Below are 24,418 nucleotides of genomic sequence, written 5' to 3'. Positions count from 1 at the left end.
AACACAAGAAAGGAGCTTTGGATGCTGAAACGCTGATGAGTTCTGGTCATGTAACCTTTGTGGTGAGCTTCCGTGCAAATTGGATCAAGATTTCCCTCTCTTATTTCAACCTGTGAAGTATATCACACCAAATTGGGCCATAACATGCTCTGGGCTGGTTCTAGACAACAGCAGTCCCTCCTTACTTTGCCTAGTGCCAAGGATATTTAATAAAAAATATTCAAAATTCTTGCACCCTTTATCAATATGCTCAGTACACATAGCTTAAAGGTGCAACACATCAGATTCACTCCACCCATTAATGAAAGTGAAAGGACTGTCTTTGTGAAATGCTGCAGCACAGCACATGGTGACACAACGAAATGTTTCCTCTGCTTTTAACCATCACCCTTGGTGAGCAGTGGGCAGCCATGACAGGCGCCCGGGGAGCAGTGTATGGGGACGATGCTTTGCTCAATGGCACCTCAGTGGCACCTTGGCAGATCGAGATTTTTCTGATTACGGGTCTGTTTCCGTAACTGCCCCACACCAATATTTCACCAGAAAGCTTTAGTACACTGATCCTCCTCCTTAATAAACAAATCTCTCTTGGATCAGTATTCATTTAAAAACAGCATAAAACAATCTCAGGCTGTATCCCAGACATCCACCTGTTCACCATATGGTACATCCCACCAGAGCATATTACAATTTACAGTGGTGAGTAAAATGATTAAATTGTACTTTATTTTTATTTGATCCCCATCCCATCCGGTGTTCATATGCATCCTACGAAGTGCTATGAGCTAAAACTGAGATGTTTTTTATTATGGACTCTTGAAATGCATAGTGGTATAATGAAATAGGGCTGCAAGCTGGTTAGCATGCAAACTTGCACAGACATCTCTGCAACAATTGCATAGACGGGTTAAAAGGTTTAAAAATACTTTAAACATCCATATTGATGACTGCATATAGGTTAATGAACGGTGATCAGATGTCACTAAGGACGCCAACCTGTCATGCACTGTCCACGCCTTCCGAAGCATGAAACTCGGCCACACCGGACCTCGACTTGCTTAATGCTGGTGGCAGATCTGGTGAGATATCTTATTATTCTCAGTATTACACCAACACCAACTTTTAACCATTTATTAGAGGACAGCAAGAGCTTATACACAAACATTTCTACCAAACAGCAGCAAGACATGTTCTAGGAACCAGATAACAACGACTGATGGCTTCTATCATGCAACTATACTTTTCACAAATATATTTGTCAGAAAAGTTAATAAAAATAAATAAAAAATGTACAGTTTAAAAGAACAAAGGACCACAGAACAACACTTGTCAGTATTTTCTTATAGAAGTCTTTTTTTGTCTTTGCGATATGGAACACATCTAGGTTTAAGTGCACAAAAATGTGGCTGCAGCTACAAGTGGGGTAAAATGGTGTTGCCAGTTCACATTTACAGACATTCATAATGGAGAAGGCAAGGTTCTTCTGTGAACCCAGGCCATTTCCCAGTTCTGTAAGCCATTGTGACTTTCTCAGAGGGGGTGGGGAGTTGGGGCAAAAATGGCATATCACCAAAAAACTATGTATAAAGTGGAAATATCATTATTTTTGGCATTACAGGGGCCAGAGGCACTTTCCCACCCATCTACAGCCCTAAAGCACTTTTGACCAAACCAGTTGTGGTTGGTGGACAGGAACAGAGGCAAAATTATAGTTAACTCTTCCCCTGTGTTTTGAATTGCTGTCACTGGTGTAAATATTCAAACATCCAATTTAGAAAAAAAATAAAACAATACTTTTTAATCCTTATCCTCCAAATCCAGTTTATATTGTCTATCAATCTACAAAGCATTCCTGCTTGGAGTGAACGTATAATCGCCTTTGAAAGGTTACAATGCTAATACAACCTAAAGACGCACTAGCTCAGCTCACAGGCTGAAGCATAGCCAGTTGACACAACAAGAGAATCTGTTTAATGCTGTACTAGGTTATTCGTGGGAGCAATGAGGTGCAGACAGAGAAAGAAAAAGAGAACAGCCCAAAGTTGACAGCTTCCCACTGTGTAAATTAATGCTAGTGGAAAGGTCAAATCAAACATGCCCCACCCTCTTCTCAAAACCACTCCGGATGACGGCTGATTGTCCTTACAAATGGAGCACGATGAAATCATGCATGTAAGCGTTAAAACTGAGACATTCTGTGGACCTTAGCAGCACTGTGAAAACGGAATACTGCCATTAGTATTTAAATGAAGCAGAACATTTCTTAAACACCTTTGACAGTTGTGGTATGACAACAAAATTGTAAAAAAAAAAAAAAATAATAATAATAATATATATATAATAATAAAGAAAACCCCTATAAAAGAGCTATGACACCCATACAAACATCTATTTTACAAAAAGTGTTCTCTTAGATATTTAAATACACATAAATTTATTTTGTATATTTATTACATACTTTAGACACACACAGACATTGTGTGCAGATAAATTTATACATTTCTCATATACAAGTGTATGTATATTTTGGGGATCACCATGAGTTCACGAAGCAAGTGTGTAACAGGACTCCCCCTCCTGGGCTCACTTTTCTGTAGCATTCAGTCTCTTTGATTTGATGAAAGCCATGCCGTGTGTCCTCATGTGTGTGTTCAGGGCACCCTCTGTCTCAAAGGTCTTGCGACAGACCTTGCATCGTTTGTCGGACAGGCCATCCTGCCCCATGTGCCCTCCGTCCTCATCATCAGCTCCAGGCTGGTTCTCCTGTTGTCCATCAGCCATTCCATTCCGTCGTCCGAGCCCTGAAGGTTCCTTCAACTTATGAACAATGAAGAGGTGCCGTGCCAGAGATGGATACGAAGTGTAACATAGGCCGCACTCACGGCACTGGAACGATGAGCCATCTGACTTGTGCTGTGGGATGTGCTCATGGAATTGTACCAGGTCCTCTGAGCTGTAGCCACACACTGCACACTTGTGCACCTTGAAGACGTTGATCTTCAGCTTCTTCATTGGCTCCTCTCCCCCAAGTTGTTTTTTAGCCTTTTGTCCTGGAAAACCTTCCTCACCTATGTCTTCATTGTCTTCTTCATTCTCTTCCTTGTCCTGTTGCTTGCGTTTTGCTCTGGGTGCCTAGAGAATGAATACAACTGTGAAAAGACTGATCTTTCTGTGGATTATAATCATTTTACCAGTAATTTTACAGATTACTGTCCATGTTTTTTAGTTACATTGACTTCTTTATTATTCTTCTGGCATGTGGTTGGAAGGGATGGTAGTAGCCTAGTGGGTTCAAACCCTTCTACTGTCCCTGTAACTATTGATTGTAAGTTGCCGTGGATAATGGCGTCTGATAAATACCATAAATGTTTGACTATAAGATGACCTGGCTATAAAATACCACTATTGCATAGGACAACACCACTTTTTAAAAATATATTGCAAGATATGGGTACAATATATTTTATGCAACAACATTTTGGGATTAAGATTTGATGACAGATAGTACCTGAGCAAATTCCTCATCTGCGTTGACCTCCCCATTAGAACCATTGGCCCCAACCTTTGCCTCAGGATCTTTAATACCATGCATGAGTTGGATGTGCTTCTCCAGCATCAGCCGTTTGGAGAAAGTGCGATTAGGGTCAGGGCAGTGTCTGAAAAACATCATTAACAGATCACAATCACTCACAGTTAGACTCAGTAATGTCCTCATTGTTCGCTCTCTGACTGGAGCATTAATGTCAATGCAGCACAAGTCACAACGCACGGGCCCATTCAGTGTATTGGTACTTTTTGCGAAGAAAGCAAATGAGTCAGATTTAAAAACATTTTCTCTCATACACATTCATTAAGAGCACTCACGGGCAGGAATAGACTTTGCATAGTCCCTTGTGTTTAATGCGGTTGTGACGGCACAGGCTGTGAGAGGAGCTGAAAGACTTGTCACACTGACGGCAGGGGTGCTTCTTCAATTGCTGTTTTTAACAAGACAAAGAGAAAGAGAAATTATATTTGACATGACTAGCAACTGTGATAAATGATTCCTGAGGTGAAATCTCTGCGGTACCTTGCCATGTTCCCTCTTCATGTGAGAGATGTACACTTCCCTCTGAGTGAACAGTCGGTCACAGTCTCGGCAGGTCCAGCCTGGGTTTGAGGGCTTTTTTGGGTGGTCTGTAGTACCACTTGTCTTTTTCAGGGGCAAAGATATCTTTTTATCCCCCTTTTCAAGACCGTTGATCATGCCACCTTCTCTGGTGTTTGTGTTAGGGGACATGGAATTGGTGGGTTTTATACTCAGAGGCAGGTTGATGCCCAGGTTTGGGGGACCCTCAACAGTCTTCAGGGTACCATGCATGGACTAAAAAAAAAAAAAAAAATCATTAAAGTCATTGAGATAACTGACCACTTCTTTAAAACAACTGCACCCCTGTACCTTGATGTGGTCCAACATGAGCTGTTTTTGGGCGTAGTGCATGGAGCAGTCAGGGCACTTGAACACAGAAACCTTTTGACTGCCTATGTGCTGATCAAAATGAGTGTAGAGCAAAGTCTGCTGTGTAAACACGGTGTCACACATGGAACATTTGTAGATAAGCCTGCAAAAAATAATAGAGAAAAAAGACCCATCACACTTAATATTTCAAAGCAATGAACAGTCATGAGTCCTGATACCCATTTACAGCATTTTTTACATTTTACATTTTTTGCATTTTTTTACCCGGATGTGCAGCCCTGTATATTGGTGCAGGGCTACATGTAGAAAGTACATGTTGTTTATGGCAACGAAATTTATGGTGAAATACCTTATGAAGAACCTTTTTGACTTGATTAAGACAAGATGTAAATACTGGTCATGTGACAATGACTATAATAAAATATATCATGTAATATTGTTGATGAATAAAAATTAGACTAAATATGGTTTACAAGATAAAAACTATACTAAAATGTCTTGTTTTCTTCAATGAAAATGAAGAGATGAGATGTTATTTCCTCGTGTTTAATCGTGCTATTACATCAAGGTTTCTGTATCCTGTATCTCCCATCCGGTCACAATTAATTAGATTTCAGGATACTTCCAATGGATGTGCAGAAAAGAAACAGAATGTGTGCTAGAATGTGTGCTAAAGCTAAAGCTAGACTAAAATATTCATAAATAATTCTGACTAAAATGCTCAGACTTTTAGTGGACTGAAACCTAAAGACTAAAATGGACGCGACAGCTTCACACAAAGACTAGACTGAAACTACAATTAAAACAGGCTACCAAAACAAATATACTAATTTGGGTGCTTCACTAACACTTTGAAAATCAGAAACTCTCAGAAACTGATACTAAGTGGTAGTCAGAAACACATTCCCAGTTTTTAATGCTTTGCAATCAATGCAATTAATATAATTAAATGTTGTTAATGTATTATAAACTAAATTCTGACACCGTCTACGGTCACAAACATCTAACCACACTCAAACACAATTCCTTTTAATGTCCATGTTAAGTACAATTCTCTGAAACCTGTAGGAAGCCAGCTGGCTTTTTTATTGTGCCGTGCCAAACTGGGGAGATGGAATGCTTCAGAAGGTCAGTGAGAGGAAATTAACCAAATCAAAAGTCACCATGCCGAATGCTGTTAACACCACTACCTTCACAAAGACTAGGGTGGAACCATGGGAATATCATTCATTTGACATGGTTCTCCAATTACTGCAGTCTTTATTCTGCCTTCTATCTGAAGACGAGAGCTCGAGAAAGGTCTGATTTAAACAGAATTGTCACATACATATAATTATGTAAACATATACGTGTTTAAAAAAAAAAAAAAAAAAAAAAAAAAAAAAAAAACACTTTACCACAGTCAGTGTTTTACTCACTTGGGTTCACCAATCTTCACTCCCGGGTGCTGCGTATAGGCATGGGAGTGGGTTCCTGGGGCTGATTTGAAGGCCATGGGGCAGATGGGACATTTGTAGAAGATTTCACAATGTGAGCCTTGAATATGAGACTTCAGTGCCGCAATATCAGCAAAGATAACGCTGCAGTGAACACAGCTAAAAATACACACAGAAACACAATAAAGACATTTTTTAGTTTTGACCATTCAAATATCTATGTCAGCATGTCTGTTTGACAGCCTTTAACCTAAAAAAGGAATAGGTACTAACCGGTATCCCACCCTGCGGGTGTAGTGAAGACAGTTCTTGGTGACGTGGGACTGAAAGTACACTGAACGACAGATGGCTCCACACTCGGGGCAAACGTATGGAGACTTGTGCTGATGGATTCGTTGGTGTGATACGAAACTGCACTGGTTTGGCATGAGCATTTGGCAGATGGTGCAGGTCTTCTGTTTTTTTTTTTTGTAAAATAAAAGAGTTTATAAAATCAGTAAACCCCAACCAAATCATCACACAATCTATGGTACACTTTCTTCTACCATACCATCACTGTTGAATTCATACCACAAACCAGGTGACTCGTAACCACCAAACTCGTAACCCCTAACCTCAATTTGCCCTATTTGCACAATAAAGTTAGTTAAATTAAAACTGTGTATATACATTTCTGCACAGATTTACTATTAATAGTTCTACATGCACATACAATATATTATCACATCACAGCTGCATGAGAAGCTTTGCACACAATAATTTCACTCAAATGCACTGTATCTGTGTATTGGGGGTCATGTGAGGTGACAAAAAAATGCAGCAAATTGCCTAATGTTATAACTTGATCCAATATTAGTATTTTACACACTCAAACATACCTGTCCACTTGATTCAGCAGCTTGCTGATAGTGCATGGCCAATGAAGACTCATCCTGAAACATCTCATTGCATTCCAAACATTTCAAACTGTGCCTGCAGAGTCGGGATGCATCCTCATCAAGAGGCATAGCAGCCACCACAGGGGCTGAAGACGGGGCAGAGATCACTGTGGACTGAGTTGTCTTGCCCTGGGAGCTCCCTGTAGATGAGCCATGGAAGGCGGCAGTCAGTGATTGGGAGGCGAGTGCATTGAGAGATGAAATTGAGGAAGAGATCATCTGGTCTGCTGGAATTGGCTTTAGAATGAGATGAGAACATTGCATGACCACTCCCTTGTCCTTGTGTCCCCTGGCATGAGACAGAAGGCTACACTTGTTGTAGAAAACCAGGTTCTTCGCACAGTGGTTGCAAGTTACTTCAATGCGAACACTGCGTCGGTCATAGTGCTGCGTGAGGCTCCTCTCTAGGGCAAAGGAGTCTCCACATTCAAGGCATTTGTAACCCCGGGATGGAATGGAAATGCAGGCAGCAGAAGGGGGGCTTAGATTTGGAACATACACTGGAACTGGATTAATGCTACTTAAGACTTTGTTGAAGGCCTCCACCACTGAACTTTGTGAGCTTGCAAGAACCTGAACCCGGGAGACCTTTTTAGGGGGCTGGGTGGTCACAATAGCTTGCTTAATGGGTTGTTGAGGCTTGGAGAGCACCTGGTGAAGCTCAGAGGCAGTCGTGGAAGCCTGTGGCAGCAGATTGAGGTTGGTGAGATGGACAGTCTTTGGCACAAGTTTGGCATTGGCAAGGCTGGAGGCTGGCACCATGACTGTCTGTTGCTGGATTGCATTTGCAGCCTTCAATATGGCACTGCTGGCACTCTGCATGGAGGCTGCAGGTATAACGGTGGCTTTCACTGTGGTATTGTTGGCCAGTTTTAGGTTGATTATTTGAGAACCTGCCGTTTTCACTGCAGACACTGGCAAGAAGGCAGTAGCTACAGGTTTGATGGTCATTTGCTTGGTGACTTCCACAGTTGAGCCAGCTGAGGCTGCCATCACAGTGGTAGGTAGTGTGGTTCGAGTTGGGGATGAAAATACTGCAGTTGATGTTGGAGAGGACAAGAAAGAGGAAACAACAATTGAAGCAGCATCACCTGCTTTCTTGAGACCCTCTGGGTCAAATTCTGGCAGCACTCTTGTGACAGTGCGTTTGATCTGGCCTGAGGATGTCTTTATAGTTTTGATGCGAACCTTTGGGATTACAGGAATGGACCCTGCTGGGGATGATGGAGACCCCTTACTGCTTCCATCACTGGTGATACTGCATGGACTCTCCGGCTGCTTAGACAGAATTCTCTTGGCTAGTTCAAGGGCTGACTCCTGCTCTTGAGGCTTTTCTGAGGCCTTGGGACTCTCTTTGGTGTCCTTGGGAGAATCTCGAGAGGCACAGACAGACTCTGAAACAACAGTGTCAGAGGTGGCTTTCTTTGCACTAAGGGCAGCAATTGCTGCAATGCAGGACGATAGCTTAGCTGAGGACTTTGCTTTAGCCTGGGAAAGGTTGGACACATTCAAGGCTACAGGTTCTAGCACTTCTTTTCCTTCAGTGTGCTTTGATGGCATCTCTTTAGATTGCTTGTTTTCAACTTTTGAACCAGTGGAATCTCCATCGGAAGCTAGTTTACATGATCCATCACCCATCATGAGCTTTGAAGCCTGTGAAGACTGTTCCTCTTTTTTGGCATTCAGTCCTGTTAGAGGGTTTGGCCTAAAGGATGACAAAGTTTTGTCTAATGGATCATCCACCTCAATTTTGTCATCATCATCAAACTCCTCAGCACTGGATATTGGACTGAACTGACTGAAAGAAGAGCTGTGGGCATCTGGCTTATGTGTTTTTCCACCTTCTTTTACAAACCGATCACTGGGGGAGATGCCCAGGAAGCCATTGTGTAGACCATTACCAACTGAGGGCTGGATGTCCTTTTCTGTGATTGGATGGTCATTAGTGTCACTAATGTTTCTGATGTTTTTGACAATGACACTGACCCCCACATCTGGGGCAGATGGAACATGGGCATCATCATCATGGTGGACATTTTGTTTCAGCTGTCCCTCATGGTCATCATGACCTGATTCAATGGCTGCTTTAGGATCAACCATATCAGGGATGTCAAAGGCCGCAAGCAGGTCATCGAAATCTGGGGTTTTCATATCGCCCATGATCTTAAAAGAATATTGCAATAACCTGAAAAAGAATATATTAAAATATATTAATGCAGGTCGCTAACTAATTTACAACAAAAACTTCATTTCTTTTTTTACTTATAAATCTAGAATAAAACAGTCCCTCCAAGATTTCGCAACAGACTTTTGTTGCAATCTAAATGCCCGAGTTTGCGGCAACTCAAGTGAAAAGTTGAAGGTTTTTTTTCTGCGGATGGTTGCTGTGAAACTACTGAAATAAATGTCAGGGTGATTTGCCTTTGCTCGTTGCTGTTTTTTTTTTTTTTCTTGTGACAAGTTGCCAGCCCTGACAGCAAACTTGAGGTGTGGGAGCTAGACCATCTTTCTGCACAATTCGATCTTCTAGTAAAGTCGAACAGCAGTCCTGTCATGTGGTCCCTTTCTAGGCTGACACCGCATCGTCAGTACGTTCGTACGACCACCTGGTAAGGCCAGTGAATATTGCCCTAGTCGCTGCAGCCATTATAAGAAAAAGGGACACGGAACAATAGTTTGTGCAGAACACTTGAAAACTGTTGTGCATAATACTTGGTGGAAATTTTAGAGGATAAATGAGCAGCATTCCTGGCACACATTCCTGTTGCACAATTGGTATGTTTGAGGGACACAAAATATAGGATAGTCAAAATTGTGTGATAGGTCAAAATTGCATGCTGACTGGCAGAATTTGTGTGAATTATTGTGATCGCAAATTAGCAAATTCCTGATGCGAATTGCTATTATAATGCAATCAGGAACTTCTTCAGGAAGTTTATAATCTCTTACTCATGTCCTTTTGCTCAATCTTCTATTCTAGTCTGCTAAGTTATTATTTCTTTCACCCAAAATGTGGGTGGTTTGTACTACCCATGCCCCTAGTTGTGTCATTTGTACATTTACAGCATTTATCAGACGTCCATATCCAGAGTGACTTACAATCAGTAGATAGTCAGTAACACTGGAGCAACTCAGGGTTAAGTGTCTTCCGTGTTGCCAGATTATAAATGTTGAAGTATCGTATCAGCATCTTAAAATGATCATATTTTCAGAAGAATTATTGTACAAATGCAAATTCCATTCTGACTTTGTTCAGAAAATGTGCTTGAATAATATATGTTACTATAGATTGTGCATATTATATTGTATAATAACAGAACGTTTGTAAAAACCACCTCTGGGCAGAACAGCGCCTGAACCTGTGTAGAGTGAAGGATGAGTCCCTACTCTGAACAGCCCAAAATATCATTTACACATTGCTTTACTGCTAGTGCTAGCTACAGTAAGCTGGCATCTTTCTCCCATTCATTTCTATAAGTCTGATGGCGATGTTGCGCATGCTTCCTCTCTGCGTTTTCCGTAACTGAAACTCCAACATGCAAATCTGTGCATAAGCCACCCATCATTGTTTACTTTGTGCGTCGCCACGGTACATTGTGCATTGATTGGCTATGAAAGGCACATGAGACTACTGCTCAGGGACACAAACTGTAGTAAAAAGGGTTTGAACCTGTGACTTTGTGGTCTTCTGGTTCATAGGTGAGTGTCTAATCCACTAGGCTACTACCTACGGCTGGTTGCACTGTAATGGTCATCCATACAATCTTATTGTAATTTAAACAGCCATATCTAAATGCAGTGTCAAGTCCTCTATACTGAGGGCATTGTTGAATTTACGTATTGTCTGACAATATAGTTGTTACTAGGGGTGTGTATTAGCAAAGATCTCACAATACGGTACGCATCACGATACACGGGTCACGATACAATTGTAGCACAATATATTGTGATAATAAAGTGAAAAGTGAAGTGATTGTCACATGTGATATGCAGCAGCATAGCACACGTGCACACAGTGAAATTTATCCTCTTCATTTAACCCATCACCCTGAGTGAGCAGTGGGCAGCCATGACAGGCGCCCGGGGAGCAGTGTGTGGGGACGGTGCTTTGCTCAGTTGCACCTCAGTGGCACCTTGGCGGATCGGGATTAGAACCGGCAACCTTCTGATTACGGGGCCGCTTCCTTAACCGCTAGGCCACCACTACCGCCATACTGGACATATTGCGATATTCTACAGTTCACTGAAAAGGTAAAAACAGAGATGAAGTACAAGATGATGTGATGAGGGTTTTGAAATTTCACTCTGCCTGAATGGCCAAGCAGTAATTCAAAGTACCAAGCTGTACATCCCCATCTACAGGAGTGGAGGTTGTAGTTGCACGCTGACCTCACTTAAGAAAATGCTCGACAGCACCACCCGATGTTCCTGTATCGATACAATATCACCACATAACATATTGTGATATATTGCTGTATTGATATTCTCTAACACCCCTAGTGTGATTGTCATTGTGAAACCTCTGCTTTAAACCCTTCGGGGACTGTGCTTTTGCTCTAACCCAGTGGCACCTTGGAAGTTCGTGGTCCGAACCGGCAACCTTCTGATAACGGGTTCATTTCCTTACCTGCTAGGCCACCACTGCCCCTAAGAAAGGGGTCTGTTTCTGCCTGGTATCGCACCGTGGGCAGTGGTGGCCTAGCGGTTAAGGAAGCGGCCCCGTAATCAGGTTGCCGCTTCAAATCCCGAACCACCGAGGTGCCACTGAGCAAAGCACCGTCCCCACACACTGCTCCCCAGGCGCCTGTCATGGCTGCCCACTGCTCACTCAGGGTGATGGGTTAAATGCAGAGAACAAATTTCACTGTGTGCACCGTGTGCTGTGCTGCTGTGTATCACAAGTGACAATCACTTCACAGAGGACCTTTCATGTGCAAACATGATAACCACTACACTAAAGAAACTTGTAGTAATAATGTATAACACTGGAGTAAAAGGAAAACGCATAAAAAAAGAGAGTGCTCACAATCAATACTTCACGATGGCAGTAGTCAACGACAATTTTTTTAATAATTTCGAATTTTTGGAAAACTAAATTCATGATCAACATAAGCACAGTCAGACCAGTTTATCACAAGCAAATAATTCTCGATGTCATGGTGATGTGCTCAAAGAATAAACTGCAATTCAATTACAGTTCAGGCCACGAAAGGCCAGAGTTACTTTTCCGTATGGTAAGTGATAAGAAGTAGCCAGAGAGGTGGACAAAAGATGTTCACAAAAAAAAAAAAAAAAAAAAAAAAACTGTTTACATAAGTCAGTGTTGTTTGATAAGAGACTGAAAAGATTATTCCACCTGAATGAATCAGTTCACTAGAAATTAATGGAAAGCTTCCTCTGTGGTGTTGATGAAACAGAAATAAAGACAAAAGGCGACGAAATGAATCAGTTAGCCGGGTTAGCCAACGCTCTGGCGGTCGCCGCTCGTTTTATTACAATGGACGACTGCACTGCAGCCACGACTCCATTTCATCCTCTTACATCTGCACGCTCCACAAACACAGAGAGCAATGGCCTTCCGCTGCACAGACACAGCCATCATCAGAAGAGCACAGAGCAGAGGCATAAAAAACAAGAGAGGAGGAAATGAGAATGAGCGAGTGTGAAAAGAATGATGAGAGATGTTGACAAATGCAGAAATGAGGCCTAACAAAGGCTTCGGCTGGTGCAACTCTTACTGTTACAAGATTTTAATGCATCAGACAATGTTTTACATTATGCTGCATTGTGTGTGATATATATATCAATCACACACACCTCTTTAATAGCAAACTTCACAATGTTGGTCTCAAGCATGACATAAATAATGGTTGAAATATCACGGACACATGAACATGCGGCACAAGCACATATAAACATGCAAATTGACCACTCCTCACCCTTAATGCTGAAGCCCCTCTAGAGCAATGTAGCCCTGCTTCCTCTCCAACAACACAGTCACAACAAAACGTCACCACCACCACCACCACCACCCACCCAACACCGTGTCCTCCTCAAGAAAACAAATTCCTTCCCCCCGAGCCAGGCAAGGCCCAAGAAAAAAAGGGGGTCACGTCCTGTCCACACAGGGACTGGCTTCCTCGGGCATGACTCTCGCCAGCTGCACCACCACCAGCAGCAGCAGCAGCGGCGTCCCCAACTCCAGCACCCCTCGCTCCCCGCAACCCCGGACACACTCCCCCAGAGAGGCTGCCTACTGCGCTGCCATGTTGCCTGGGATGCCCCGGCTTCTCCTGAAGGCTCCTCTGCTATTTTGGCTGCCATGGACCGGCCAGCTATCTCACTGTAGCACAGTGACTGCATTGTTCGTGAGCCTCCGTCTGCCTCAAACCGGTTTCAGCCGGTTCCGGTCACCCCGCATAAAGGCTCTGTTGCAGCAGAGCCACACAGACGCTCACGCGGCTGCCCACTTTCCGTCGATAACCACAGAGTTCTCCTTTAAAAATGCCACTGATGTGTTTCTAAATAATGCGACAGACGGACGTAGGCACGAAGCGAGTGGCGTGCACAATCCCAGGGCTCCATGTTACGCAGCTAGCCACTTGACTAAAAGCAGGCCTAGACGGCAAGACGCCGGGGAAACGAAAACATGCAGGCAAGAGGCTGACAGTGATACGAAATAGACAGGAGCGAACACCTCAGACACCTAAGAACTGGCCGAGAACACTAGACAGCACAGACAACTTGACGAACAGGTACATTTTCTGCCAAGCACAGGACGTTTCCTGATAAACGCCTGAGCAGAAGTAAAACGGCCCTTTCTTCTCGGTGTGGCGCCTCTTTACCTAACAGCTCTGACCAGCAGCCCGGCTCAATAAGCTTTCTGCCCGCAGAGACTGATCTTTGTCAATTAAAATCTACTGCAACAATCGCACCAGCCCTGGGCAAAGACACATCCGGTCTGTGTTAAAAAAAAAAAAAAAAGGTTGTGGCACACAGAATCACCACAAACAGCATTCTTCACAACACACGCACACAAAGAGAAAAGGAAAGAGAAGCTCCCCTACCCTCAAAGGACCCCCCTCCTGCCACTAACCCAAGCCTTCCTGGATACTGCTCATGCATACCTAATTGGTCCAGCCTCTCATTTTCTATATATGTTTTCCTTTCCCAAAATCCGTGCTTTTCCTCTTGGTCTGTGGGTCAGGCTCTCTGCTGTGCACGTTAAACATCAAGCAGAAAAAGGAGGGGCGGTGTTTCTGTCCTGGTCCTGTCCCTGGATATCTGTGCATGTGTGCGTTTGTGTGGTGAGGAGAACCTCAAGCTCAGGAACCCTGGCAGCTGGTGTGAGAGCGGGAGAAGGAAGAACAAAGGAGAAAATACTAAACAAACTGAGGAAGGGGCATTCCCGCTTAACATTTTATTGTCCTGCTGGGACAGTGGACTGCTGGTGCATTGGGAAATCAAATGATGGAGTGCAGAGCATTCTTTAATTCTTCTTGATGAGTGAAAAATGCACCTAAATTGATTATTTCATTTACTAAAATAACAAATACTTTTAATAAATCAGTTGTATTATCTATACTGCAAACAGTATATTAGTCAAGACTGAGATGTTTAACTCATCTTTGCACTGAACAATAGCGTTTGGGCACTAAAAGCAATGGAACTAAATTAATGCATTATGAATGTTATTCAGGGTTATAGAAAGAGATCTGTTGTCTGTGTATCTGCTCAGTGTGTTGTGTAATGCATTGTAAAATAGTCTGGCGCATCTGTGAACTCTTAATTCAAGACCAAGCTTGTCAAATTCTCAATATCACTCCACGTCCTACTGCAAATTCCATGCAAAACAACATAGCCAGCCTACCTGTTTTTAACACGAAATGGCTGCGGAACAAGGACTGGTATTACACGCTAATTAAAATGTCTGGGGCGGCTGAGGCATAATAGATTTAAAAAATCTCCAAAAGACCATAATATGCATAACCCCAACCACAGGCATTAAGGACGGGCTACAATGCAGCTCTCTGTCCAAGGCCTTCAAATATCAGTCCTTTGTGGCTGACTGGAAATAAACATTACAACTACTACATCGTGACATACCTGTAAATTGCGGTAAGCAGATCTGCCTCTCAGTGTGCTGCCGCTTGGACGTGAAGAGCCATTTCCTTCGTAGGGCAGTTCAGGCAGTCACTGAAGACGAGGGCAGCCATGATTCATGCACCGGGTTCAGCCAGGTTCTCTCCAGCAAATCAGTGCCTGCAACAACAGTGTGTGTAAGCAAGGGGGTTTCAACTATGCATTCTCTTTGTTGTCACCAAAAGCTTTTTGACGTTTTAAGTCCAGATAATAAACTGTTCTCACTGTCGCCACAAGCTGAAGCAAGACATTGGAGCCTGCTGCCCACCCCCAAGATGTTCAAGCTACCACGTGACCACATTTGCCGTATTGATTTTTGATGCGGTCTCAGACTAAATATAAACCATACATTTCCAAAGAAGAAAAAAAACGCATTTCCCCTTAATTAATAAACCAGGATGTGAATTTTATTGCACTTGTATGATTTATACGAGCCTGCTGCGTTGCTGCTGGCTCTGCGGATGGCTTTTCTTCCATTCCCAGAATTCAGTTCGCCGATTTTTTTTTTTTTTTCACCAATCGTGTTATGCCTCAAAACGCGGAAAAACGCTCTCGCCGTCACGTAGCCTCGAACTCGACACCACCCTACAGTCCAGCGGAGTCCTTCCCTGGCCACAAATACGTTTGCAACTTCGTGGATAATAAACATTAGAAACAGGATGGCTGTCAATCCCATGAGCCACCGCGGCTCTCTGGCGAACAGCACATTTTTTTCCAACAAAAAATAAATAAATAAATAAAACCTTCATTGTCTTTTGTCAACGCGCCGAATCGCGCTACGTGTCGCTTTCACGGCCGCGACCGGCATGCAAAACGACACGACGAAACACGACAAACCAGTCCGCGGCACACACTTACCCATCAGTCTCCGCGGTCCAGTGTGGAACATGTCCTCCTGCCTTTTACAACGCGCACTTTACAATCCCCCAAAAACAACGCAACTCCTATCTGCCCGGGGTCTCGGTGATGGGCACGGCTGCTTTTACGGTGTTTCATGTGTTCGGCAGTCGCGTCGCGGCGACTTGGGATTGGGAATTCACCACATCGTCCGCTCACATCTTGGCTCCCAGGTTTTTTTTTTTTTTTTTTGGTTTTTTTTTGTCCCAATTCCCACCTAAGACGCGACTGACAGCGCGCCCGCGGCTCGGTGGATGTTTCCCAGAAGCCTCTGCTCCGCGGACGGATGTTTGGTGCCACCGACGCAGTGTTGTCGGGCCCTGTGCTGTGATGGAGCTCTTATTGCTGCCTGTGATGATACGACGTTGCGTTTTATTACGCCGTTCGCATTTCTGAGGTCGTATTTAAAAAAAAAAAATAATAAAAAATCGTAACTCTTCAGCAAGTGGTTTCTGGACCCAGGTGCATACATGTCTGCGGTTATTGCAATAAAAGGAAATCTGTTAAACATATGTGTTTCGTATACATAATAAATCCCCCAAAATCAAACGTTTACCTCGATGAGAATTCAGTATGCAAAGAAGTTTGCAGTTTTACTTTTATTTCATGGTCTATGGAGACATCGAAGTGTCTGGAATTTAGTCGAGTTCCAGGGATTTTATTGGTGCAGTGCTGATTCATAGCTGAATCGCGTCACCGTGAAAGTGACTAATAGAATTGCAAGTTTAGGCCTATAGTCGCCCATTGCTACACGTCTGCGTAGAGTGTAGGGTCTTGCGGCCCCTGTGAGGTCGTTCGGATAATCATACAGAAATGTAGTGGGGGACCGTCTCATTTGGACTGCAAGCAGATAATCCGATTTAATCAGATCATTTAAACATGTCACCCTCTTCTCTGGCTAGTTCTGTGAAGGGAGCATGTGTTACTTTCACTTTACTGCACGGGGCGTCCAGACCTCGTACCCCGGCCTCTCCCTGCGCCCCGTTATAACGCCCCTGGTGCCGTGCACGTTTTATGCTCGTCGTGCGTAAATGAGACTCAAACGCGTGACATATTTCGGAGGGATTTCGGTGCGTTTCAGAACTCACTTGGGAACGTTTGGAAGTGAACGCTTATCGCTTTAAACAAAACGAGATTTTGTACAGGAGGCTGTACTGCCATCTGCTGGCAGGCAACGTTTCAGCACCCGAAAAGAGCGTCACACCTACAGACGTACCCCCATCGTGAGGAATTCAAGGTATATGCTCATTTTGTGCTAAATTAAGAATTATTTTTGCATATTTGCACAGAGCCATGGTTGTGACGTGTGTGTAATTCAGTACAATGTGTATGGAGGAAGAAAGTGGGGGGTGTGAGAGTTGTTCTCCTGGGTTTCAGAGGGGATTGCTCTAAAAAAAAAAAAAAAAGCGAGTGTGTCTCACACACTCACCACACTCACACACAAATGTGTGTATACACACACACACACACACACACTCACACACAGACAGACACACACATCCAAAAAATTAATTCCTGAAATTAATTTGTATGCACAGGACATTGATCTGTGCTCTGCCAGCAATTTGCAGGATTGGCTGCGTGTGCTGAAGTCATCTATTGAGAATGGACCAAATTTATGGTAGTAGCTCCATCATATATGGTACAGCAGGCCAGTCAAGTGTAACGTATGTCCTGTATGGCTGTCTCTAAAGAAATAGCTGGGGTGCAATTTCTCCGTACACAGTTATGGCCACATTAATGTATTTCAACCACAACAGAGACAAGGAACCCAGCAGAAGCACAACACAGAGCGAACAGATTTGATGTTAGAAGTAAAAAAAAAAAAAATCAACAGTGCCTATGATTCTCGATGTGACATTTGATGTCGGTGTCTACCAAGAAAATTTCAAGCCCGGCCCCAAAAATCCGTCCGTGAACGACCAACATCCCCCTGCAAAAATCCCTCCAGATGTTTTCAATGAGACCATGACTGGAAGGAGCATGTGACCTTATCATGACAAAGGTCACAGTGTGATCTGAAAGCCTTCCTGAAGGCTGCCGTATGTGTCTGCATTATGACTTGAAAGGTTTTGCCCTCCATTACGGTCGGTGTCACAGTTGCTCAGGCTTAAATGTACACGCCGATGTGATCGCTTAGGTATGAGCGCGGCGGGAGTCTGTTCAGAAGTCGAGCGAGTGACGTCCGCGCCGCTGTCCCTAGTGATCGCTGGAGAACCGTTGATCTCCCCAGCGAAAGCGTCCTGCAAAAGCTCCGTGGTTCCTACGCACAAGGCCGTGTGTGCACAGTGCAGACACTGTCACAGCCATCGTGGAAAATGAGGCCTGCCTATTGTCCAAGGGGGAATTTTTGTTAATTAAATGTATTATGGTCACAGGCTTCCGGGCCCTCTCTAAAAGAGCTCCCGGGAAGCCGAGGGCGCACTAAAGTGTCAACAGTATTCCCGGCCACGATTGCAGATTACACAAGTATTGTGACTTGTGTTTATCATCCCGCTTGGTGCACAATATCCTGCAATGTCACTTGTCCACGTGATCTCGGTGTTAATATAATTAACAGCTTTACAGTTGCATGTAAAAAAAGGGGAACGTGATTAATTTCTCATTTTTCTTTTTTTAATTCGGCGAATGAATGTCCCAGACAAATAAACGCACAGCTAAATATTTGGTCGCACTGCCCGACCAGGGGTGGCAAGCGGCAGTAAGTAGAGGATGAGTTTCAACACGCTGAAAGGATGCAATTAACTCATGCGACAGCTCGTCCATTCAAGCCGATCGTAAATGACCGCGACACGCATGTCACCAGCCCCGGAGTGGCGGACAGTGACGCAGGGGGTGTCGAAAAGAGGCGGACAACTTTCAGCGTCAGCGGCCGGTATAAAGCGGCGGAGGAAGGCGGGAGCAGCAACGCGCCATGCGGACCGTGCGGAGCTGCGCGCTGCTGTCGCTGCTGTCGCTGCTGCCGCTGGTGGCGGCGCTGCTGGTGGCGCTGGGCGACGAGGCTCAGACCGCGCCGCTCCACCCGCGCACCAACCACTGGGCAGTGGGTGAGACAAATATTCATTCATTCAGTCATTCAGTCATTCTTCTTCTTCTTCTTCTTCTTTTTCTGTTTGTCGTATTAAACGGGTCTGGCGTGTTTATGGTCGGGTTACCCGGTTTCAAAAGTGAAAACGAACCTCTAACCTCCGCTTTATTTATAATGCAGGTCTGCTGATGATGATAATGATGCATTTTTAATATTCATAGCAAAAAAAAAAAAAAAAGTGTGAGAGGCAGAAAGGAGGAGAAGGATGCTGTGGTGATGAAGTGGGAGAAGTGGTGACCACTGCTGCACAGTTATGAAATTATTGATGAGGTTAAATGAATGAGGGAATGAAAGGTTAAAAAAAAACAAAAAAAAACAATGCTATATACACAACAATGCCATTGTTCTTTTCATGCATGGGACTTTAAAGTGATACGCATTTTCTGTATGGGTGGCCATTGTTCCTGAATTATTTGTAAAGCTGATCTGAATGGAGGTCGTCCTCCTTCTTTCTGCGAGTGGTTACTGCGGGGGATCGAAACGCACCTTTGACCTGTGTATTTCACCGTGACCAGGGCACCTGATGGGGAAGAAGAGCATAGAAGCCCAGCTGGAGACCAGGGACACGGCGCACCACTTGTCCTCTCTGGAGGGAGACAGACTGCTGGAGCGAATGCTGCTGCTCTCCCCCGGCCTCAGGGCTCTCTTCAGCCCCGTGCAGATGCCAAGGAGGGAGGCCTCAGAAGGGCAGAGCGTCATGCAAAGCGTGCCGCGTAAGAGGATGCAGTGGGAGGAGCAGCAAGAAGATGACCGAGAGCTGGGTGAGGTAGGCGCTGGGAAACCTGCTCCCTGTCTGCACCAGGAGGACATTTGCACGTACTTACAATGGCCTATAACAATACGCTGAGCAGTCATATGCTAGGGTGGTAGTAGCCTAGTGGGTAACACACTCGCCTATGAACCCAGGTTCAAATCCCGCTTACTACCATTGTGTCCCTGAGCAAGACACTTAACCCTGAGTGTCTCCAGGGGGGACTGTCCCTGTAACTGCTGATTGTAAGTCGCTCTGGATAAGGGCGTCTGATAAATGCTGTAAATGTAGTGGCCTGATGGCTTCTTCCTTGTGTTTGTGCATCTAAGCAGGTGACGGATTTGCTAATACAGGCCCTCAGGATGCAGGAATCCGGCTCCAGCTGAATCGTGGGCTCCTACAAATAGGTTCCAGAGATTCGCGTAAAAGCGAAAACAGGACTTCCAGGTAGACAGCTCTGCAACTGATTACTTTGCAAACACAGTGTTTCAGGCAGCACGTATTTATTTCAAAATGTTAATTCAGATCTTTTTACGCTAACTTAATAACTATATCGTCACCCATTGTTTATGTGAATCATTTTTCCATGTAATCTGTTGTGTTAAATAAACCCAAAGCCTGGGAATACTGCATTAAGTTAAAATAAATTCCTTTCTTTTTATACTAATAATACCATTACTACTTTCTGTTCCACTTCTTTTGTGTTTGGCTAAGGCAGCAGCAGGTGGCAGTAGAAACCGTGGCAGTAGACGGTAACGTTGTACTGGGAAACACCACGCCAGGCAACACGTGATTTTCCTTTTCACCTTAATATAAAAAAAAAAAATCAATGTCAATCAGCCGAGCCATTTCCATTTCGTCCTTTGACCTTTGAGTCATTCACACCCCAAACTGTTTAACACAGAGTTGAGATGCCCGCCGTCCTTGTCGGTTAAATGACAGGCTTGTTCTTTACTGTGCCCTAATGGACACTCAAAGAACATAATTACAATCTGATCTTTGTCTGCAGCAATGAGCGGAAAGCCACTAATAAAGGACCCATCTTCCTCCAGTCAACTGTCCACTCTCAACAATGCACTCAATTATGAGGTCCAGGGCTCCTCACAATGAAGAATGTTAATTGGAACCATTTCATTTAGTTAAGCGCATCCTGGTCTCAGGGGTTGGTTTGTCACAACGACAAACTGAATATTGAGAAAAAGGAAGAAAAAACTGACTTTTCATCGCAAATGTACATTGAAATACATCCACTATAATAAAAAAAAAAAAAAAAATATATATATATATATATATATATATATATATATATATATATAAACGGATGATTGAATGAATGCGTTCTAAATGAATATTTATACATTTTAAACAGTAAATGTAACGCAGTCAGCAGCGTTACGGTGCGATTCGGAGATTAAACCAGTAGAGGGCGACATTTACAATGGTTTTCACAAGCGCGTGCAAAACGTCAAAAAGAAATGGGTTTATTTGACAGATTAAAATAGGTCAGTCATGTTAGACATTTTACATCATTGACAAAAAAATGACAAAACTAACATTTGTATTGTTTTTAGATAAATGTTTTATTACTTTTAGACCCCTTTGATTTTGAAAGAGCCCATTAACACAAATTTTTTAACTGTAATGTAAAAAAATTCGGTGAAGTGTGCAGCAACAGAAAAATAACAATATTTATTGGGGTTATTGTATGAAAAAGCCCTCATTCACTCATCACTCTAGCATCTGTACCGTAATATTCTCTCAGGAGTGGAAAAAAGGATTCTTCGTTTTTACTGTGTACTTTCTTGTATATTGTGTACTAAACATCATCAATTATGGTAATAAATCAATATAGATTTCTGATGACTAACATGTCCTCTTCATGTAATCTCCTTGCTTAAAGAAAGTGACGCCTCCTGAGAACACACAATACACGATATTCATTCTTTTTCTGTCTTTTTATTGTTTGTTTTAAATGTAACATTTTTGTTAAAACATGAATTATTGCAATTGAAAATTATATGTAAAAATTACATCAAGTATCCCCTAAATGTAGAATGTGTGCTGTCAGATGTGTGCCTTATTTTTGTTTACTGGTGCCTTCATTTTGTTCGAACATTATGAACTAAACTAAAAAAACTTGGTAAGAAATAATTAAAAAGAAATAACAAATCAAAAAGCAAAGATGAAATATTGCAAGAAAATATTGCATCAAGATTTTAATAGTTGTGTTGGGATGAACATTTACAGAGTAAAATAAAAGGAAAAACATTTACAAAATGCACAAAATTGTAAAGGATTTTCTCAAAACCTACAAGAGCCAAGCAACTCCAATAAAAAGATTGTGTTGGCTGAGAAAATAAACCACAAAAGATGGGAAAATTTGACGATCTTCTTAAAGTGTTTTTAGAGTTTTTTTTTTTTTTTTTGGAGTCACAAAAAGGAAAATAGTTTTGAGTTATGTATTTTTTCTTTTTTGTGACACAGGTTTGATATTCACAGCTAGTGCTCAATGTAAAAAAAAATGGTTCAGAATAACCCGTCCGTCTTAAGTCTGTTTTTCATAAAAGACTTGCTGTGTCACCAGATGTCTCTTCATGAAGCAAAGTCTATTCTGTCCAGAGATGCTTCACCATGTCTTCCCAATGGACTGGATATGCTCTTTGGCTTTCATCCGCAGCGATGCGATGCTGGAGTTGCGAGGGTCCGACTCCTCCAGCGGAATCTTGTCCATGAAACCTGAACACTGGTACGTTGGAGGCAGGCACATGCTGCCGATGTGTGGGAGGCTGTGGCTCAGCGCGGCCGAGCTGAGGAACGGAGGAGGTGTGTAGCTGCTGGAGATGCCCTGCTGGGAGCTGATGAAGCCGGGGAGGGACTGCAGTGAGGCAGAGGAGGAGATGGGCGTGCCGAGCCAGGGCTCCAGGGCCAAGCTGGTGCCGAGAGGCTGCGGAGGTGAGTGGCTGAAGGATAGAATGGACGTAGAAGAAGAGTCCTGCAGCTTGATGGAGCTCACTTCCAGCTTCTCCTGACGTCTCCACTTGGCTCGGCGGTTCTGGAACCAAACCTAGACACAGAACAAATTATAATCGAATGAATTTGCTTTAATAAGGGACTATTAAAATATATAACATTAATTACACGACCTGTTGCTCCTATTCTTGAATGTATGAAATTAAATTGAAGCATGCACAAGAATAAATTTTTTTTTAATATTACCACGCAAAATAAATAGTGTCTTATGTTAAATCTGAGTTCAACCCTCTCTTTTTTAATGTGTGTGTGTGTGTATATATATATAGAGAGAGATATATGGCCCAACATAGGAAACGCTCCATCAGCGGTCGGCTCACCTGCACTCGGACCTCGGGCAGGTTGACCTTGAGCGCCAGCTCCTCGCGGCTGTACACGTCCGGGTAGTGCGACCTGTCGAAGGCGCGCTCCAGCTCGTGGAGCTGGAAGGTGGTGAAGGTGGTTCGGTTCCTGCGGTGCTTCTTCTTCGGGTTCTCCTCGTCCGCGTCGGGGCCGCCGGGGGAGGCGGAACTGCCGCTGCCGCAAGGAGCGCCTGGGGAGGGACCAGCGCCTTTATTAGCGTTATATTATTATCACTGTAGCAATCACGTTACTTTGGGTGGTAGTAGCCTAGTGGGCAAGAAGACCCGGGTTCGAACCCCACGGAGCAGGACACTGAACCCTAAATTGCTCCGGGGGGGGGACTGTCCCTGTAACTACTGATTATAAGTCTCTCTCTGATAAATGCGCTAAATGTAAAATGTACCATCGTTATTTACTCCTGTTCCGTATCCGCCAGACTCACCTTCCAAACTTTCCGCGCCGCGCTCCTTCCTCGTGGCGTGGAACACTCCCGCGTGTTTGAAGCCCAGGATCGCCTCGATGCTGTGGACCCGCGCCGGGTTGCCGCGCTCCTCCATGCTCCGCGCCGCGGGGCTCAGCAGGCGCATCGGACTCCGCTGCAAGTTCGGAGACGCTCCGTGAGCGGCCGCGGGGAGGTGTCCGGCTTTTTAAAGCGTCCCCACCCCGGACAGGGACCCTTTGTCCAAGTGACAGCCCCTCTGACGCGGGACTCCTCCCCGCGCACAAACGATGACAGCGACCTTCCTCCTCCGCATGTCATCTTCACGGAGGACAGAAGAACGATCGTTTCGTCTTGATAACGTCACGGCACGTTCGCAAAATTCCAAATACGTTTTGTCGTCGTCGCGTTAGGCAGACGAAGCCGATCGCGCAGGTCGGGACCGAAGCTTCCAGGCCGGGCGCACTTAATTGGAGGAAACTTGCCAAGTCCTCCAGCGTGGACAGGATACGTGGAATTACCGCCAAACAAAGATGGACAGCAGTCCGCTAATCCCCGGGCCACACGCTGCTCGGGGGGATTAGCGTTCTTTCCCCTCTTCTTCTTCTGAAACAGTTCAAACCTTTTAAAACTATTTAGCTTTGGGGTAATTAGTAGAGGTGACGTCGCGGGGTCGCTGGCTTGGAGTACGTACATTGCTAATTAAAGCAAAGTGTCCAGTGTCAACAGGGACTTTTCTCTCCTCTCTCTGTGTCCGTGTGTAGACTCAAGTGTGACTGCAGTGACTTTTGCATTCATAGGCAAGTCATTCTTAACCTAAATATTTAAAACAGACAAAGCATTTTGCATTTCATTAAAAAAAAAAATCTATGCAGAAAGTCCAGAAAATCGAACAA

General features: G+C 43.9%; 3 protein-coding genes across 8 annotated transcripts; 1 reads left to right on the top strand and 2 right to left on the bottom strand.

The window, feature by feature from the left end:
• Positions 1 to 1,117: 1,117 nt before the first annotated feature.
• znf532 (zinc finger protein 532) lies at positions 1,118 to 16,195 on the bottom strand. 4 transcript variants are annotated; one of them, XM_028974425.1, is made up of 10 exons: positions 15,834 to 16,195; positions 14,940 to 15,095; positions 6,774 to 9,018; positions 6,169 to 6,350; positions 5,878 to 6,054; positions 4,439 to 4,601; positions 4,070 to 4,363; positions 3,865 to 3,977; positions 3,509 to 3,656; positions 1,118 to 3,132 (listed from the first exon to the last, which is right to left on the bottom strand). In XM_028974425.1, exons 3-10 carry the CDS (start codon positions 8,991 to 8,993, stop codon positions 2,584 to 2,586), a joined length of 3,846 nt encoding a protein of 1,281 aa, XP_028830258.1. In that variant the 5' UTR covers positions 8,994 to 9,018; positions 14,940 to 15,095; positions 15,834 to 16,195; the 3' UTR covers positions 1,118 to 2,583. The 4 variants fall into 4 exon arrangements, with proteins under 4 accessions (XP_028830258.1, XP_028830259.1, XP_028830261.1 ...); XM_028974426.1 differs by lacking the exon at positions 15,834 to 16,195 and having other exon boundaries at positions 14,940 to 15,647; XM_028974428.1 differs by lacking the exons at positions 14,940 to 15,095; positions 15,834 to 16,195 and adding an exon at positions 13,961 to 14,019.
• A 733-nt stretch (positions 16,196 to 16,928) lies between these two features.
• Positions 16,929 to 22,350, top strand: grp (gastrin-releasing peptide). 3 transcript variants are annotated; one of them, XM_028973360.1, is made up of 5 exons: positions 16,929 to 17,109; positions 18,679 to 18,919; positions 19,476 to 19,726; positions 20,041 to 20,158; positions 22,296 to 22,350. In XM_028973360.1, the coding sequence occupies exons 2-4, from the start codon at positions 18,787 to 18,789 to the stop codon at positions 20,095 to 20,097; spliced, it is 441 nt and encodes a 146-aa protein (XP_028829193.1). In that variant the 5' UTR covers positions 16,929 to 17,109; positions 18,679 to 18,786; the 3' UTR covers positions 20,098 to 20,158; positions 22,296 to 22,350. The 3 variants fall into 3 exon arrangements, with proteins under 3 accessions (XP_028829193.1, XP_028829194.1, XP_028829192.1); XM_028973361.1 differs by lacking the exon at positions 16,929 to 17,109 and having other exon boundaries at positions 18,506 to 18,919; positions 20,044 to 20,158; XM_028973359.1 differs by lacking the exon at positions 16,929 to 17,109 and having other exon boundaries at positions 18,506 to 18,919.
• Positions 21,915 to 24,329, bottom strand: rx3 (retinal homeobox gene 3). The gene is made up of 3 exons (XM_028973358.1): positions 23,526 to 24,329; positions 23,062 to 23,273; positions 21,915 to 22,775 (listed from the first exon to the last, which is right to left on the bottom strand). The coding sequence occupies exons 1-3, from the start codon at positions 23,668 to 23,670 to the stop codon at positions 22,338 to 22,340; spliced, it is 795 nt and encodes a 264-aa protein (XP_028829191.1). The 5' UTR covers positions 23,671 to 24,329; the 3' UTR covers positions 21,915 to 22,337.
• Positions 24,330 to 24,418: the final 89 nt, after the last annotated feature.

The sequence above is a fragment of the Denticeps clupeoides genome, chromosome 3, assembly GCF_900700375.1.
Source record: "Denticeps clupeoides chromosome 3, fDenClu1.1, whole genome shotgun sequence".
Taxonomy (NCBI): Eukaryota; Metazoa; Chordata; class Actinopteri; order Clupeiformes; family Denticipitidae; genus Denticeps; species Denticeps clupeoides.
The sequence above is the reverse complement of the archived record's forward strand: the minus strand, read 5'-3'. Positions and strand labels throughout refer to the sequence as shown.